General features: G+C 43.1%; 2 protein-coding genes across 14 annotated transcripts in view; one reads left to right on the top strand and one right to left on the bottom strand.

Annotated features, from left to right (window-relative positions):
• Positions 1–10,471, top strand: part of NECAB1 (N-terminal EF-hand calcium binding protein 1) — a 218,528-nt gene extending 208,057 nt beyond the window's left edge. The window contains exons 11-13 of the mRNA XM_075826018.1: positions 4,625–4,702; positions 6,880–6,971; positions 9,318–10,471. Of these exons, the coding sequence (XP_075682133.1) occupies positions 4,625–4,702; positions 6,880–6,971; positions 9,318–9,346 (199 nt within the window). The 3' untranslated portion in view covers positions 9,347–10,471. The remainder of the gene's footprint in view (positions 1–4,624; positions 4,703–6,879; positions 6,972–9,317) is intronic.
• Positions 10,472–14,700: 4,229 nt separating this feature from the next.
• C5H8orf88 (chromosome 5 C8orf88 homolog) overlaps positions 14,701–16,096 on the bottom strand; it is a 64,078-nt gene continuing 62,682 nt past the window's right edge. For 7 of the 13 annotated variants that reach the window (XM_075826016.1, XM_075826015.1, XM_075826012.1 and 4 more), the window contains one exon: positions 14,701–14,885. In XM_075826016.1, coding sequence (XP_075682131.1) covers positions 14,766–14,885 — 120 coding nt within the window. In that variant the 3' untranslated portion in view covers positions 14,701–14,765. Of the gene's footprint in view, positions 14,886–14,955; positions 15,062–16,096 lie in introns of those variants that run through there. The other 6 variants (XR_012847614.1, XM_075826009.1, XM_075826006.1 and 3 more) reach the window with 5 other exon arrangements.

Raw genomic sequence — 16,096 nt, 5'->3', positions numbered from 1 at the left:
TCACCTTTTAGCATTACCTGAAATCTAGATATGGGCCCAAAGTTAGAATCTTTTATGTAGACACCAAGGATATAATAACTACAGTGGCAGGCATAGCATCTACTATGGGGTCTAGGAGCTGACGGTCAATGTTCACTGTCAAAAGAGCCTCAGGGGTGACGGGCAGTTAGTGATCACTTTGTTACTGCTGCTGGAAAGGGACATTTAATGTAGAAGAGAAATGATTACATGCTTTCTTAGAAACAAAAGGCTTAAACATGCAAGCAGTAGTAATAATGTCATTTATATGTGTACCCCTCAATGAATATTAAATCACCTCCCATAGTTAACAGAATGTAGCTTGCGCCATCTAGTGTTTGTTTCCTGTATAAACACTAAGTACTTACTGTAGCCCAGAGGTCTAAAAACTCGGCCGGATAAGTGGGCCACATATAGAAAAAATGTGAAGTTGACGGGCCACATTACTTTCAAATTTGATACAATACAAAATTATTGTTATTCAATTAGTTATTTGAACTACTATAACACTATATTACTATAATACTAATACTACATTACTATAATAATACTACATTACTATAACAATACTACATTACTACAACAATACTACATTACTTATAACATTACTACATTACTATAACAATACTATAACAATACTACATTACTATAATAATACTACATTACTATCACAATACCGCTAGCATACCTCCCAACCATCCCGGATTGGATTCCGGGCGGTGTCCAGTGCGGCCGGTGGTATGTCCCGCTGTCAACTGTATCGGTGTCCTTCAGGACACAGGTACAGTTGAACCCAATTCTGAAGCAAGGAACCATCAGCTCCCTGCTGCAGAATTAGTTCAGAGTGGAGGAGCAGAGGGCGCTCCTCCGTTCGCCGAGGACTTTCCCGGGCACAGCGCTACTTTAAGCGCTGTGCTCGGGGATGCCCTTGACATCGCTGTCCATATATGGACAGTGACTACTCCTTGAGCGGAATCCGCGTTGCCGATGATCTGACTGGGAATTCCGCTCCTAGAGAAAACCCTTGAGGTCAATGTCCATATGTGGACATTGACGTCAGGGGCTCCTCCTGGTGCGGAATCCCCAGTGAGAGTCGGCAACGGGGATTCCGCTCAAGGACTACCCACTGACGTCACTCTCCATATAATGGACAGTGACATCAGGGCTTCCCTCAAGGAACGGAATTCCTGGCCTATGCTCTGGCAGGGGATTCCACTCCTAGAGGGAGTCCCAATGGCGCTATCTACAGAAGGGTGGCACTATCTTCAAGGGCGGTGTGGCACTATCTACATGGACACTGTGTTTCTATCTACATGTGCACTATCTACATGAGCACTGTGTCACTATCTACATGGACACTGGCACTAGGGGCAGCTAAGGGGGCATTATACTGTATAAGGGCAGCTAGGGGGCATTATACTGTATGGGGCAGCTATGGGGGCATTATGCTGTATGGGGCAGCTTTGGGGGCATTAAGCTGTATGGGGCAATATACTGTATGGGACAACTATGGGGGCATTATACTGTATGGGGGCACCTGTGTGGGAATTATACTGTATGGGGCAGCTATGGGGGCTTTATTCTGCATGGGGGCATCAATGGGGCATTATGCTGTATGGTGGAGTTTGTTTGGGCATTATACTGCATGGGGGCATCTGTATGGGCATTATACTGCATGTGAGAATCTGTATGGGCCATCTGTGTGGGCATTATACTGTATGGGGGCATCTGTGTTGGCTTTATACTGTATGGGTGCATCTATGGGGTAGTATAACGTATGGGGGCATTATACTATATGGTGGCAGCTATGGGGGTATTAATTGTATGGAGCAGCTATGGGGCAATATACTGTACGGGGCAACTATGGGGGCATTATACTGTATGGGGGCATCTGTGTGGGCATTATACTGTATGGGGCAGCAATGGGGGCATTATGCTGCATGGGACAGCTATTGGGCATTATGCTGTATGGTGGAATTCATTTGGGCAAAATACTACATGGGGGCATCTGTATGGGCATTATACTGCATGCAAAAATCTGTGTGGGCATTATACTGTATGGGGCATCTGTGTGGGCATTATACTGTATGAGGGCATCTATGGGGCATTATACTGTATGTGGGCAGCTATGGTGGCAGCTATGGGGGCTTTATACTGTGTGAAGGCAGCTATTTGGTATTATACTGTGTGAGAGGCACTATGGGAGCACGATACTGTGTGGGCTGAACCGGTTGTGTAAGAGCGGGGGTTGGGTGGGATGAGAGGCGTGGCTTAAAAGAAAAAAATTGCGGTTGTCCCTCTATGTCATACCTGAAAGTTGGGAGGTATGCCTCTAGGTTTAAACTTACCGTAAATTTGCGAATTTGCTCCACATGCTTATTTTAACAATCCAGGTTTCCAGTTTAAGTGTCGCTAAATATAGTCTGGCGGCTCCGTTCACAGTATTTGGCAGACACAAGAATGTCAAGTTTGGGCAGCCACTTTTTAGGTAGTGCCTCAGTAGATAATGCCACACTGCCCTCCGTAGATAATACCACAGTGCCTTCTGTAGACAGTGCCACAGTGCCCTCTGTAGATACTGCCACACAACACCTTTGTAGATAATGCTATACACACACACACACACACACACACACACCTATTGCCGACGCACTGGCCTCGTATTCCTCTGCTGTAGATAGCGCACTACACACCCCCTCCCTCCATGTAGGTAGCTCTATTGGGGCTCCCTCCTCGACCAGAATCCCCGGCCAGAGCATTGCTGACGCTCTGCCCAGGAATTTCACTGCTGGAGGAACCCTGTCATCACTGTCCATACATGGTGGGGGTGTGTAGCACTGTCAACAGGGTGGTGTGTGTGGGGCGCTATGTACAGCAGAGGACTCCCAGGCAAGTGCGTCGGCAGCACTTTGGCTGGGGATTCAGGTCCTGAAAGGAGCCCCAATTGAGCTATCTAAAAGGAGGGGCGGTGAAGTGCTGTCAAAAGTGGGGTGTTATCTAGAGGGAAGTTGCACTACAGGGGACTGTCGGGACACTGCTCATCTACCACCAATGCGTCGCCAGCACGGGAAAAGGACTGATGTCATGAAGGAGCGCTCTTTCTTCCATCTGCTCTCTCCTCTTCCCGTGGGCCGCAGATGACAGCCTCAGGGCATGCGGCCCGTGTGTTTGATACCCCTGCTGTAACCTATACGGGATCAGCCAACAATATAATGTGTACAGATGTAGCCACCTGTATCTTGACTTTTAACACATTAAATTCAGTGTCAGGAAACTTTAACTTACTTTTTCAATGGCTTTTCATTGGCTTTTGTTGTGTGGACCAGATAAACTTGGCTAGATCTGTATATGGGGGCAACCCACCTGCCTCACAACAGCAGACATAGGGGGTAACATAGATTGGGCATTTTGGATTTCAATTCCCTGTGAGAAAAGCCACTGCCAGAGGTGAACTTACCCTTACTCTCCTTATAGAAATAAACATGCTCTTCCTATCCTAACTTGCATGTTTATGGGGAAGTTCACTCTCTTGGCCAACAGCTTTCTTATGTTTATGGTCAGTTGGAAAAGTAATAACACTGAGGGGTATCTGTCATCTTGATACAGACCTCAGGATGCCACAACAAATAGAAGATAGTGGGTGCACATGGGTTTTTAAGTTTTGATTCTCACTATGGTGCCTCAGACCTCATGGCCAATGTGATATAATGTAATTGTAGATGGACACAAAGGGATTTTCCTAGCAAGGACACTGATGATATATTCCTTTGATATGCTGCCAATGTCTGATTGGAGAAGATTCATCGTCAAAGAAGGATGGGCACAGGTAGCTAGTTAAAGGGTAGTCTCAGCACAGTGATCATATTTATATGGATGGTTATGTTCTTACCACATACAGACGAGGGGCTGTTTGTTATATATGCTTGTCAATGAATACAGCCACCGTGTGCCTGTTGCTGTGGACGTGCACGCACACATCTTTCCCCTTCATCCATAAATTCCCTAGCATGGCATATGCAGAGCGAGCATAGGCTGCGCATGCGCAGCAGCTCCTTGCCTGGCCACCAGTATGTAGACACAAAAAATAATAAAATGTCTCCGCATGCACAGAAGCCTGCAGTTGTTCAGCTCGTATGTACTGTAAGATAAGATATCTGGTCTCGAAATACATGTATAGGCAGGATGGCTCTGGGCTACTATCATTATTTTCTTATACTCGCCCTCCAACCAGAATATTACATAGAGCAGCCAGGGAAGCAGCATTGATGATAGAGGAGCGTGGTGAATACAAGCTATAGAAATTTTTTAACAAATAGTTTTATACAGGCATAACATACCTATCATTGTTTAGAAAAGGCCTACGTAGAGATAAACCTTTTACATCACCGCAGTCCCTTAGAGAATCCACCATTAGATATAGGGTAATAATACAATATACCTAGGTCTATAGTAGTTGTCAGAACAGTGATCGATAACTAGAACCATCTGACACCCTGTAATGATAGGTTGCATTTATATTCAGGGAATGCAGAATTACTGTCTGTGTTTTTAAGGGAAATCCAGTTATATAAGACCAATTATTTACTTAATACGTTTCCTTCTACAGTGTTTCCATTCAGAGGCTTACTAATGAGTCTCGTTTTATCATCTATGAATTTTGGGAAAGCAGTAACGCATGGAAAAAGTAAGTAAAACAAGTTGTTAGCATATTAGGCATATTGCCCATACTTAAATACGAAATGCACTTTGAACAAACTTTGCATAAATCAATAGTATAAGCGAATAAAAGAAACGTAATAATATATCTTATTAGAGAAAAATTCCTCTCTCAACTTATCAGGCCTCCCTTCCCAGTCTTAACTGTTCACTCACTCTGAATTCACAGATTTTTCTGTCTCCTCAAAACAAGACTACACTGAGGAATTAGGGTACAGCTGCCCATAGAAGTCTATGGAGAGGCGAGGGGGAGGAGTGAGCAGAGTAAGGGTATGTTCACACGCTTAACAAAAAACGTCTGAAAATATGGAGCTGATTTCAGAGAAAACAGCCTCTGATTTTCAGGCGTTTTTGAAGCTGAAAATGAAATTTGGAGCTTCTTTTGAGGCTTCTTTTCAGACGTTTTTTGAGGCGTTTTTCATAGTGTTCAATGGAAAATCAGCTCCAAAAAACGCCTCAAGAAGTGACATGCTACTTCTTTTTACTGAGCGTCTTTTTACGCTCCGTTTTTTGACAGCGACGCGTAAAATAAAGGCTCGTGGGAACAGAACATCGTAATTCCCATTGAAAGTAATGGGCAGATGTTTGTAGGAGTATTAGGGGCGTTTTTTCAGGTGTAATTCGAGGCGTAAAATGCCTGAATTACGTCCGTAAACAGGGCGTGTGAACATACCCTTAAGAGAGGCAGAAACACACACAGACACTGCTGCAACTTCTAGTACGTGTCATGCTACCTGGCCTTTACTGACCAATTCCTTTTCTTTGGAATGATTCCCTTTTAGTTCAGGCTCCATATAGGACTAGCTAAAAATGCTAATTGATCATACAATTTAGAGTCCTGAAAGAGGCAAGTAGGAACATTTTGTGGTCCGATCAATTGTGTGCCACAGGCCCCTTATTTTAGGAGAACATAATTCGTAGGATATCATTAAAAATATGATTGGCACTAAAGGCAGCACACAATAATTACACTTCATAATCTGCTCTGGTTATGCAACCACACACAGTGTCGTATAGTCGCGACTGGACCCCTAAGCAGGGGGCCCACAGGCCCCCCTTACCACACAGTCCACTGTGTAGACCCGCCGAAGTAACGTCCGCCAAGGGGTCCAACAGCGGAGGATTGGAGGACAGAACGTCGGCAGGATCTTCTGTCTCCCAGAAAGTGCCAACAGAGGGGAAGGAGTGGAACAAAGTTAGTGACGCTCGCCCAGGTCATGGCCAGGCGAATGTCACTGACTCCGCCTCTCCATCACGTTCTGGGAGCCAGGAGGGCCCATGCGAGTTCCTGAAAGCGTTGGGGGAGGGATTAAAATATACGATTTTTGCCTGCTGTGGCCCTATATCTAAGCCTACCAAGTAGTAGGCTTATATACAGGGCCCAGATTACTGTCTGCTGAAGCCCTGTATCTAAGCCTACTATGTGGTAGGCTTAGATACAAGGCCTATGTGTGATACTATCTGTTGGGCCCTGTATCTAAGTCCACCACAAGGTAGGCTTAGATACAGGGCCCAGCAGACAGTATCACACCATGTGTGAAACTATCTGTTGGGCCCTGTATCTAAACCTAGCAAGTAATAGGCTTAGATACAGGGCCTATGTGTGAAACTGTCTGCTGGGCCCTGTATCTAAGCGTAGCACATGGAAGGCTTAGATAGAGGGCCTATGTGTGATACTGCCTGTTGGGCCCTGTACCTAAGCCTACCGTGTTCTATGTTTAGATACAGGGCCCAACGGACAATATCACACATAGGCACTGTATCTAACCCTATCATGTGTGATACTGTCCGCTGAGCCCTGTAGCTAAGCTGAGTATATGTGATGCAGTCTTCTAAATCGCTGTATTTAATCCTATCCATATCTATAGGGGGTCGTAGTGCTATAGATATACTGTCTCTTCGACCATATGAATAGAAGTTGGGGGGCCCATGAGGAACTTTTGCACTGGGGCCCATGAGCCTTTAGCTACGCCCCTGACCACACAGTATTCTATTACCTGATAACATTAGCCAATGTCTCACCCAAGCCGGGGAGCAGGGAGTAATTCAGAGAGTTAATTTGTGAATATTTGTCTTCGTAAATGACCAAAATCCAGAGTAAAGAGCTAATGCGCCTATAATAACAGTTTACTGTGTATTACACAGCCACCTCCAAAACAATTACAGCAAGACATTTCAGAGGAGTAATGTTGATTTCCTGGAAACCCCAGAACTGATGACAACGATGCTTGTGCCCGGTATGTATAATTATCATCATGGCATTCATACGCGGTGTTGTTATATGTCATTACGGGACCTGCTCCATGGATACACTTTACCCATAGCTGAAATCCGTTCTCTTCATTTTAATTAAAGACCTACAGCAATAATTGATCTATAAAGTTGTTATTTTTCTACTCTTTAAAGGAAACCTATTATCAGTAAATTATCTATTGTTAAAATAACATTTTTATGTCATACATATTTATTTTCAATACATCTGGTGGTATTTTTTTTAACCATGTCACTTTTTATATACAAAAAATATTTATGAAAAATTGAAGTTTTCACCCTGGCCACTGAGCCTTACAATAGGCTGATACTTTCTGTTCTGTAGAGATCACTTTTCAGTATACAGTATTATTATCATCACCAGACAGAAATACAATAAAAAAAGTAACACCTCTATCATAAAACTGAAGACAGAGGACACTGCTCATCCCCTTCCCCTTCTGCACAGATCACAGAGCATGTCCACATCACACTCCCATAGAAGTCAACAGGTCATTTTGCTATTAACATAAGGCCCCTTTCACATCACGTTTTGCCTGCCGTCGATAGTATACGTTGGAAGGACTATAGGCAAACAGTGGAATGCCTGGACTTTGCCTGGACCCCACATGCAGAGCGCTATCTTAGGCACTGTGCCCAGGGAAGCTCCTGACATCACTGTCATTAATGCACAGTGATGTCAGGAGCTGCAATGCCAGAGTCCCTCGCAAGCGCTCTGGCCGGGGACTTCAGCTCTGGAGAAGCCCCTTAAGTCACTTTCCATATATGGACTGTGATTAAAGGAGCTTCCCCAGGGCCAAAGTCTGTGGGCAGAGCATTTCCAATACCCTGCCTGGGGACTCCGGCATTGAAAAGCTCCTGACATCACTGTCCATATATGGACAGTGATCTCGGGAGCTTTTCGATGTATAAGTTTAACGTATACCTGTGACGGATGCCATATGGTGGCATCCGTCACCCATGTTAAAAAATTGTGTATTGCGCGGTATAATTTTTTTTGCAGATTCTGGATGGAATAGCTACTGACGGATACCAGCCCGACAAAGACCAAAAGGACGCTCAACACATTTATCTCGCGCATTGGGAGCTTTAACTGACATACAGAATAAACGTAGGGAATAAATTCGATGTAAAGGGGCCTAAGTCTGCTGTAAAGCAAATCCCTGCAGCTGCTATTCACAGCTTAGAGTAGAAGCCCAAGCAAGATGGCTGCCTCTATAATCATGTACAGCGAATAAAAAAAATATACATATGACAATTTAGTATTCTTTATAAATTCAGTATTTTGCTCCTATGATGATTGGGCTCTAGCAAAGAATTCATATTAAGTGGTACAGTAGACAATCCAGAAGAGTAAACTAAGGAGAATTTTTAAAACTAGTCCAGAAAAGTTGCCCATAGTAACCTCTTTGCGGCGTTTTCTTTTCCAACTTGACCTGAAATCTTGTTGCTATGGATAACTTCTCGGCTTCTTCATTGGGTTCACCACGCGTTGCCGTAAATAAAACACACAGGGGCTTTTTTTCTCCCCATATACAGACAGATCAAAGGTTCTTCCAGAGCTACAACTTACATGGCTCTCAGCTCTAGATAATAGAGAGAAGCACTGAGTTGGGTTTCTCCCCTCTATTGACTAAAGATGACCCATTGAAGCCTGCACTGGAACATAACAAATCTATTAAGCTGGACGGAAACTCATTAGGCTGAGTTCACACTGAGTTTTTTGCAGGAGGAAAATTCTGCCTCAGGATGTTTATAGTATGGTAGCATATATATTGGATTATTCACGCAGCTCCTCCATACTCTCCTTTTTAACTGTGTGCTATATTGTTTTTATATTTTGATGGCCAATGTGTTATGTATATTTCAATAAAGTTTATTTTATATTGTCATGGTACATGACTTGTGCTATGTGTTTCATTTTCTGGATATACTAGTAGTCTTCACAGTCTGGTATAGGTATTCAGATTTTGATCTGCCTGCACGCGGTTTTCGCAGCGTCTTTCACTCACGCCCATTGAGTGCCACGGGCAAAAACGCTGCGAAATAAGCTTTCTCTGCCTCCCACTGATGTCAATGGGAGATCAGAGGCATAAACGCCCGAAGATAGGGCATGATGCTTCTTTTTACCGCAAGCGCCTCCCATTGAAATCAATGGGAGGCATTTTCGGCCGTTCTTTGGCGCTGTTTCCACGTGTGTGAACAGGGCCTAAAGTATAATACAATGTGAATATTACAGGTTTGCTCATATTTACCCATCAGCCCCATGCTCATTAATCTTTGTAACATATTTTGTCTCCCTTCCTTTACAGCATCATGGTGGGTCCTCAATAACAACTAGAAGCGTTCAGAAGACATAATATATACATGAAGAAACCTGTACTGTTGTATCTTTCCTTGTGCATCTTATAGACCGGTTGTATGGCTGCAGTATGCAGGTGTATGAGTATATCATCGGCCTTTACATGATGTATACAGCGATTCCCATACGAAAGAGCTTCTGATGGAAACATTCTACCAAAAACAGGAAAATTCAGCGTTTGGTGGTCTACCAAAGCTAAAATCAACATGGGTTTCTTGTTTCCCATTGTCAAAAGGAACATGGAAACTGAGTTTCTGGGTGGAGTTTGTTATTTTTTTTTTACTTCTTTAGGCCTGGACTCCATGGTGATAATATGCTCCACAATTGTCACGGCGCATCATCGCCAATATTATTCTTGTATCAATTCACATTTCTACTTGCTGTTTTATTTGGGCACAATTAGTTATTTAAAAAAATGGCAATTTTTGTTACAGATTTAACTGCATGCAGACATGTGATTTTATGTGCCCCCCATACAATATCACCGGCCACAACACATAATAGTATCAAATGTCAATCTACTGTGACAATTTCTGCGCATATTTTCACGGTGGAGCCCAAGCCTTAACGGAGAGCTCCAGCCACACTTGGAAGCTCAGGTTTGACTGAAGTTAACACAATCTCCATCTAATCCTGGGCTTTCCTCTTTTTGGGAATGAAATGAAGGTTATGGAAACAGTGGAGCACGGATTCTCCGCCTGGATGCAATGGCCAGCAGCCGGCAAATAAGGCAAGACGGGGTCAGGGGAGATAGTTGTAGGTCCCAGAGGTGGGACCTGCATCTTGACTATAGGCACATACAGCGAGGTTGGGACCCGGCCACAGAAGCATACAGAGAGATTAAGATCAGTTATTTGTGAGACGATGTCATATATAAATTATATATAAAGGGTTAATCTAGCTACTCCAACATCTGCTGGTGAGAAATATTGTTTATTGTCATTGTAACCATCATTGCACCGTACTTAGAGCATTCTCCATGGAGCTCTACATGAGTTGTTGTTCATCTTAAAGCTGTTTCTTATATCGCACAAGAGTAATTCTTATCATAATTTACTGATGTAACTTTTTGTGCCAAGCTTTAATAAACGGTTTCTCATGTTCTGTGATTTGTAATCATTTTTCACTTTGCTTTGTTAACATAAAATTACAAGGAAAATGGAGCAAATTTAAGTAAGGAACAAAATCTCCCCGACGTTCACAGTAAAAAGTTGAAATCACAGGCAGATCCCATTTGCGTGAATTTCATCAGGGCAACCCATAATGGGACTCAGTAATATGTATTGCTCCTACGTGCCTGTAAGCACTCCTGTCTGTGCATTTTCCTTTAGAGACTGGTGGATCAGGGCATCACTGAGCTCCTGGACAGCATCGGATTCACTGGTTCACAATGTTAGAGCTTCTCAAATGGATTCAGGTCAGGGGAAGTGCGGGCCTGCCAATGGCACATGTGCTCAGTGTGAACCTGCTCTTGTGAATTGAACGGGGCACTAAGGGCAGAACTGCCAATTTTGTGTTCTCTGGTGAATGTGAATGGAGCTGCACGAGGCTGGACTATGAGTGCTGGTCCCACTACAGTAGGCCGGGCCCTCGTGTCGTCTGTTTCTGACAAGTTTGGTCAGAAACATGCACACCATTAGCAAATGGATGTTATTTTGTAGGACTGTTAGTGCTCCTTCTTACAAAAAGCAGCAGATACCATCCTGCTGATGTGTTGGTGCCCTTCTACAGCCCTGTCCAGCTCTCCTTGTGTAATTGTACGCGTGCTGATATTTGCTCCGTACTCCTGAGACTGCTAGGAGGAACCACAAACCCAGTTGCGACGGCACCTATGCACGTGCCATCCTGGAGGAGTCAGACTACCTGTGCAACCTGAATGCACTACAGGTACCGCTTCATGCTACCAGTACGGACAAGGACGATAGCAAAACTAGGGAAAAATAAGCCACAAAAGATAAGGAGAGGGGAATGGGCTGAGGCCACCACCTGCAAAACCATTCCCTATTTGGAGGATGTCCTGCTGATGCCCCTCCAGTGAACCTGTTGTCACTTTCATTTGCACCAAAGCAGGTAAAATTGATTCACAATCGCTTATGCTTCCTAACTGGACAGATTGATATCCCTGAAGTTTGACCGGGGGTTATATGTTAATGTTTAAGGGTTCTAAATGTTAAAAAATTATGAGAACAAGATGGTGTTAATGGTTTAACTGGAAGTAGCCAATTTGAGGGTCTGCAGATTTGCGAATAAAACCGGCATTTCTTCAACCATCAGAAATACTCTGGTTGTGGAAGCGACAGACTCGTTCATTACTAAGCCAGCCCTCTTCTCTATCACACCTGATGCGGAGACAGAGAAGGGCACCGGCTTAATAATGAACTGAGCCAGCCAGCCCCTTCTTACATGTCACCAACATACATGGAGGGGGAAGAAGCTCCTGAAGCTCTGATGACGTGTCACAGCTTATGGGACAAGCGCTGAACTTTCAGGACCACATGACAGTAGGTGAAATCAGGCGACCCGTGAAGTTTTGAAAACTAGCAAATATAAGGAAATTGCTTTATTTTACACACAGCAGAAGTTTTCCTTTGGCATCAAACAACCCCTGTAACCAAAGTTGTTTCTTGAACTATTGAAAAAAAGAAACCAAAAAAAAAAAAACAGGGTGTGTAACGGTAAGTAACCCTCTTAGGGTATGTGCACACGCTAGCTTCCTTTTACATCTGAAAAGACAGACTGTTTTCAGGAGAAAACAGGCGCGTCGTTTCAGACGTAAAAGCTCCTCCTCGCATTATGCGAGGCGTCTTTGACGGCCGAACATTTGAGCTGTTCTTTATTGAATTCAATGAAGAACGGCTCAAATTACGTTGCAAAGAAGTGTCCTGCACTTCTTTGACGAGGCAGTCCTTTTACGCGTCGTCGTTTGACAGCTGTCAAACGACGACGCGTAAAATGACCGGTCGTCGGCACACCCATTCAAATGAATGGGCAGATGTTTGCCGACGTATTGTAGCCGTATTTTCAGACGTAAAACGAGGCATAATACGCCTCGTTTACGTCTGAAAATAGGTCGTGTGAACCCAGCCTTAGAGTAAAAGCTATGGTAAAACACACAATGCCACCATACCACAACCATCATGTTTTGGTTTTAAATAAAGCTAAACTATATAAGTTTCCCCATATCCCCACCAATATTAACTTACCCTAGTGAGAGCTATATGAGTGGTCCACAAACCTTTATTTGCTCCTTTGGTTCAAAAAGAGCGCAAATTTGTACACAACGTAATATATACTTTTAAAGACACAAAATACTGAACACAGGAATACCGTGTTCACACGTCGCAGATGTCGGTTTAGTTAATTTGACATTTCCATCAAATTTAAAGAGAACCGGTCACCTGCCTAAAAAAAAACTGCAGCTGACATTCATAGTTAGATTGCAGGCGCTTCACAGATTCTGCCGCTTATTTTTTTCATCCAGCCCCCTTCGTTCCTGAGATATCGGGGCCGTTAGTTCTGATGTCCGATATGCAAATGAGGCCTTTGACTGTCAAGTGCGAGGGTAACAGCTGTCACTTGATAAGGGGTAACCGCCCACTTGACAGTCAAACGCCTCATTTGCATATCAGACACAAATTAATGGCAGCCATATCTCAGGAACAGTCGGGGCATCAGAATCCGTGAAGCTCCTGCAATCTGAGATGTCAATTGCAGTTTTCTTGGGCAGATGACCGGTCCTCCTTAACAAGATAATTAGGGAGTTCTCCATAGACTGTCATCTAATCTCCTCCTCACATCATACTGTCCACCAGGTCCAGGTTTTACTCTCACTGATATTCGCTCAAGAGTGGCTAAGTGACCACCTCCCATGGCATACGCATGTCCTGAAATACTCTTTGCTACTGAGACTCTGCTCCTCCATTATCAGTTACGTGCCACTGGCCTTTACACCCCCTCCTCTGATCAGGACCAACCACAAGTATACAGGTCCAGGCCGCTGTGTTTCATACACTACTCTCCCAATCATCTGATGGTTTACGAGTTGTTCGATCACCAGTACAACTGTATACACGACTTGGGATTTTTCAGATAGACTGTAGCACAATATGCTGTGAAGAAGTGACCCGTCTCTTCAGATACAAACACACTGAGTTGTCTAGAACATAGAGATTATGTTCTTATGATACTGAAGTAAAACTAATACCTGCAGATTGTGCAAGGAGCCTCTGTGTATAAAGATATCCTTGATATTTTTAATTTCTAAAATAAATTAGGAACATATAATTTCTGAATAACGCACAAAATATTACTTTTGTAATGTCTCATGGCTGACGGTGCATTGTCATTAATGCAACTCTTCAGGTTCCCCATTACGAAGGCCTTTTAATTCAAACGGTCGTAACGCAGTCTCATTTTTGTGTCTATATTACATCTGCAAGGATCCATCTGCCGTTCAAGTGAACCAAACATCATGGAACCCCATGTTGATCCAAGTTTGCTTCACTTGAATCACAGGTATTGTGGCCGCAATATATGGCGCTAAAATGCGGCTGCATTACGCCCGTCTGAATGAGGTCTATAGTGTGGCAATTACCTGATAATCTCCTTCTCACTAGTCGATTAGTGATTAGCACTTTATAATAATTCTATCCTTGTTGTAATGGACATCAGCTCTCCGTGTACGGACTTCCTGGTGAGCTTGTGATTGGCTGCTGTGTATAAACACAAGCCAATCTAGAGGCAGAGCTACAGTGGAATGGGAAAAAGCAGTAGCCTGGACCAATGAGACGACGGGTGGATTTCAGACTATCTCCAACTCCCTGTAAGTACTGTATCTAATCTGTAGTCCCAGATCCTCCCTAATGGAGCCGAGCCAAGAAGCAGCAAGCACCGAAGAAAATAAATAACCGGTAAAGATCACCTGTAGAAACGGACTTGCGTATCATTTTTGAGATCATGACTAAACATCTGCTTTAATATTACTTAAAGGAAATTCCTACTTTAAACTATGATTTTGATGCCTTTTATATTCTTAATATAAACGAATGAACTACATTTTAGGAAGAAAAGTAAAAAATGTAGTAACTATTCATCTCCTTTTGTTTAAATATATCTTATAAAAAAACAAAAACGTTTTTCTAAGAAATGATCAACTCTCCAGTGTAGAACGCAAATGTAGGCATGAAATTCTACTCTACCACTTGTAAAACAGCAACAAAGGAACATATAAAAAAAAACACAAACATCACACAGAGCAGCCACACTTAAACATCAACATAAAGTAGGTACAAAATGATCAGTAACGGAATCCAGATTGTCCTAACAAACAATAGTTATAGAATTTCCATTTTATTAGGAAAATCTGATGAAACGATTTGGCAAAAAAATAAGCCAAAAATCAGCGTGTCATCCTGTCACAGATGTTAGGAGTGATGGTCAAGTCTTGCAGAGGGATGTGTATTCTGCTTGGTAGTTGGCACGAAGGGGTACTGTAAGTGGCCCAATAGAGGCTGGAGACCTAGAAGGAAAAGAACATATATCAACCACATACAGCATTTCAAAACACAACTGGAGGGCAAATTTCTTACAGGAGTTCACCCGTTTGGACGACCTTTCCATTGTAAGGGCTCATGCACACAGATCTGCGTTGTCCCCATACGTCAGCGCATCAGACCATTTTCTACAGAGGCTTTTCTAATGGATTAAAACAAAGATGGTCATATTTCAATGTATGTTGTATTGCATCTAGGGGAGAAAACTATGCCTCAGTGAGGTGTCATATGGACATGTAAAGACCAAAAAGGGTCAGTGGAGCCAATGGACGCATTAACTATATGGGGGCGTTTATGATTTTGCGGTGTGCACGTTTATTATCCCACTGCCTGTGTAGTAGTAAAGTCATACACTCCAAATTTAGAGAGGCTCTGTCACCACATTATACGTGGCCTATGTTGTACATGATGTGATCGGCGCTGTAATGTAGATTACAGCAGTGTTTTCTATTTAGAAAAACTATCATTTTTGACGGAGTTATGAGCAATTTTAGCTTTATGTTAATGAGTTTCTTTTTTTTCTTTTTTTTGCTCTCGGGAAAAAAACACCTCCACCTCCCGTTGAAATCAATGGGAGTCAATTTCGGTAGTTTTTTGAGGAAAAAACTCAGTGTGAGCTTCTCCTAAAACGGACATTGGCATAGTCACTAACTTTTTAACAAACTGCAGATAAATCAAGTGTAAATTAAAACAAACAAACTTTGTAAAGCAATCAAAGATTGAGACAGCACTCAAAGTATGAAGGCGATGCCTCTTACTCCCCCCCAACTGTGCACTCATGAATTTACTTATTAATCTATCTCCTAAAGAAGAGATGGGCTCTCAGCTCACTAAAGGACCAAGTTACAGCTGCCCATAGAAGTCTATAAAGAGGGGAGGTGCAGGAGATAACAGAGTGAGAGAGAGCCACAGACACACAGATGCTGCTCCAGCTTACAATAAGTGTTATATGTCACCCCAGTGCTGGATTTACAGTTCCACTGCTCATTACTCCTGTATAATCTCCACTCTCCCGGATTCGATGTGTGATGCAACCATAGTAGCGTTATTAAAACCTGAGAAAAATTCTGAAGATTGTGGGTCTCAAGATCGCTGTTAACAGTGGATTACAAAATATTGACCAAGTTGTAAGCTAATCGCTTATGTACGGTGTGTTACAGGATGCTATGCACCAGGA

The sequence above is a fragment of the Rhinoderma darwinii genome, chromosome 5, assembly GCF_050947455.1.
Source record: "Rhinoderma darwinii isolate aRhiDar2 chromosome 5, aRhiDar2.hap1, whole genome shotgun sequence".
In the NCBI taxonomy this organism is placed as follows: Eukaryota; Metazoa; Chordata; class Amphibia; order Anura; family Rhinodermatidae; genus Rhinoderma; species Rhinoderma darwinii.
This window is presented reverse-complemented; position numbering and strand designations above follow the sequence as displayed.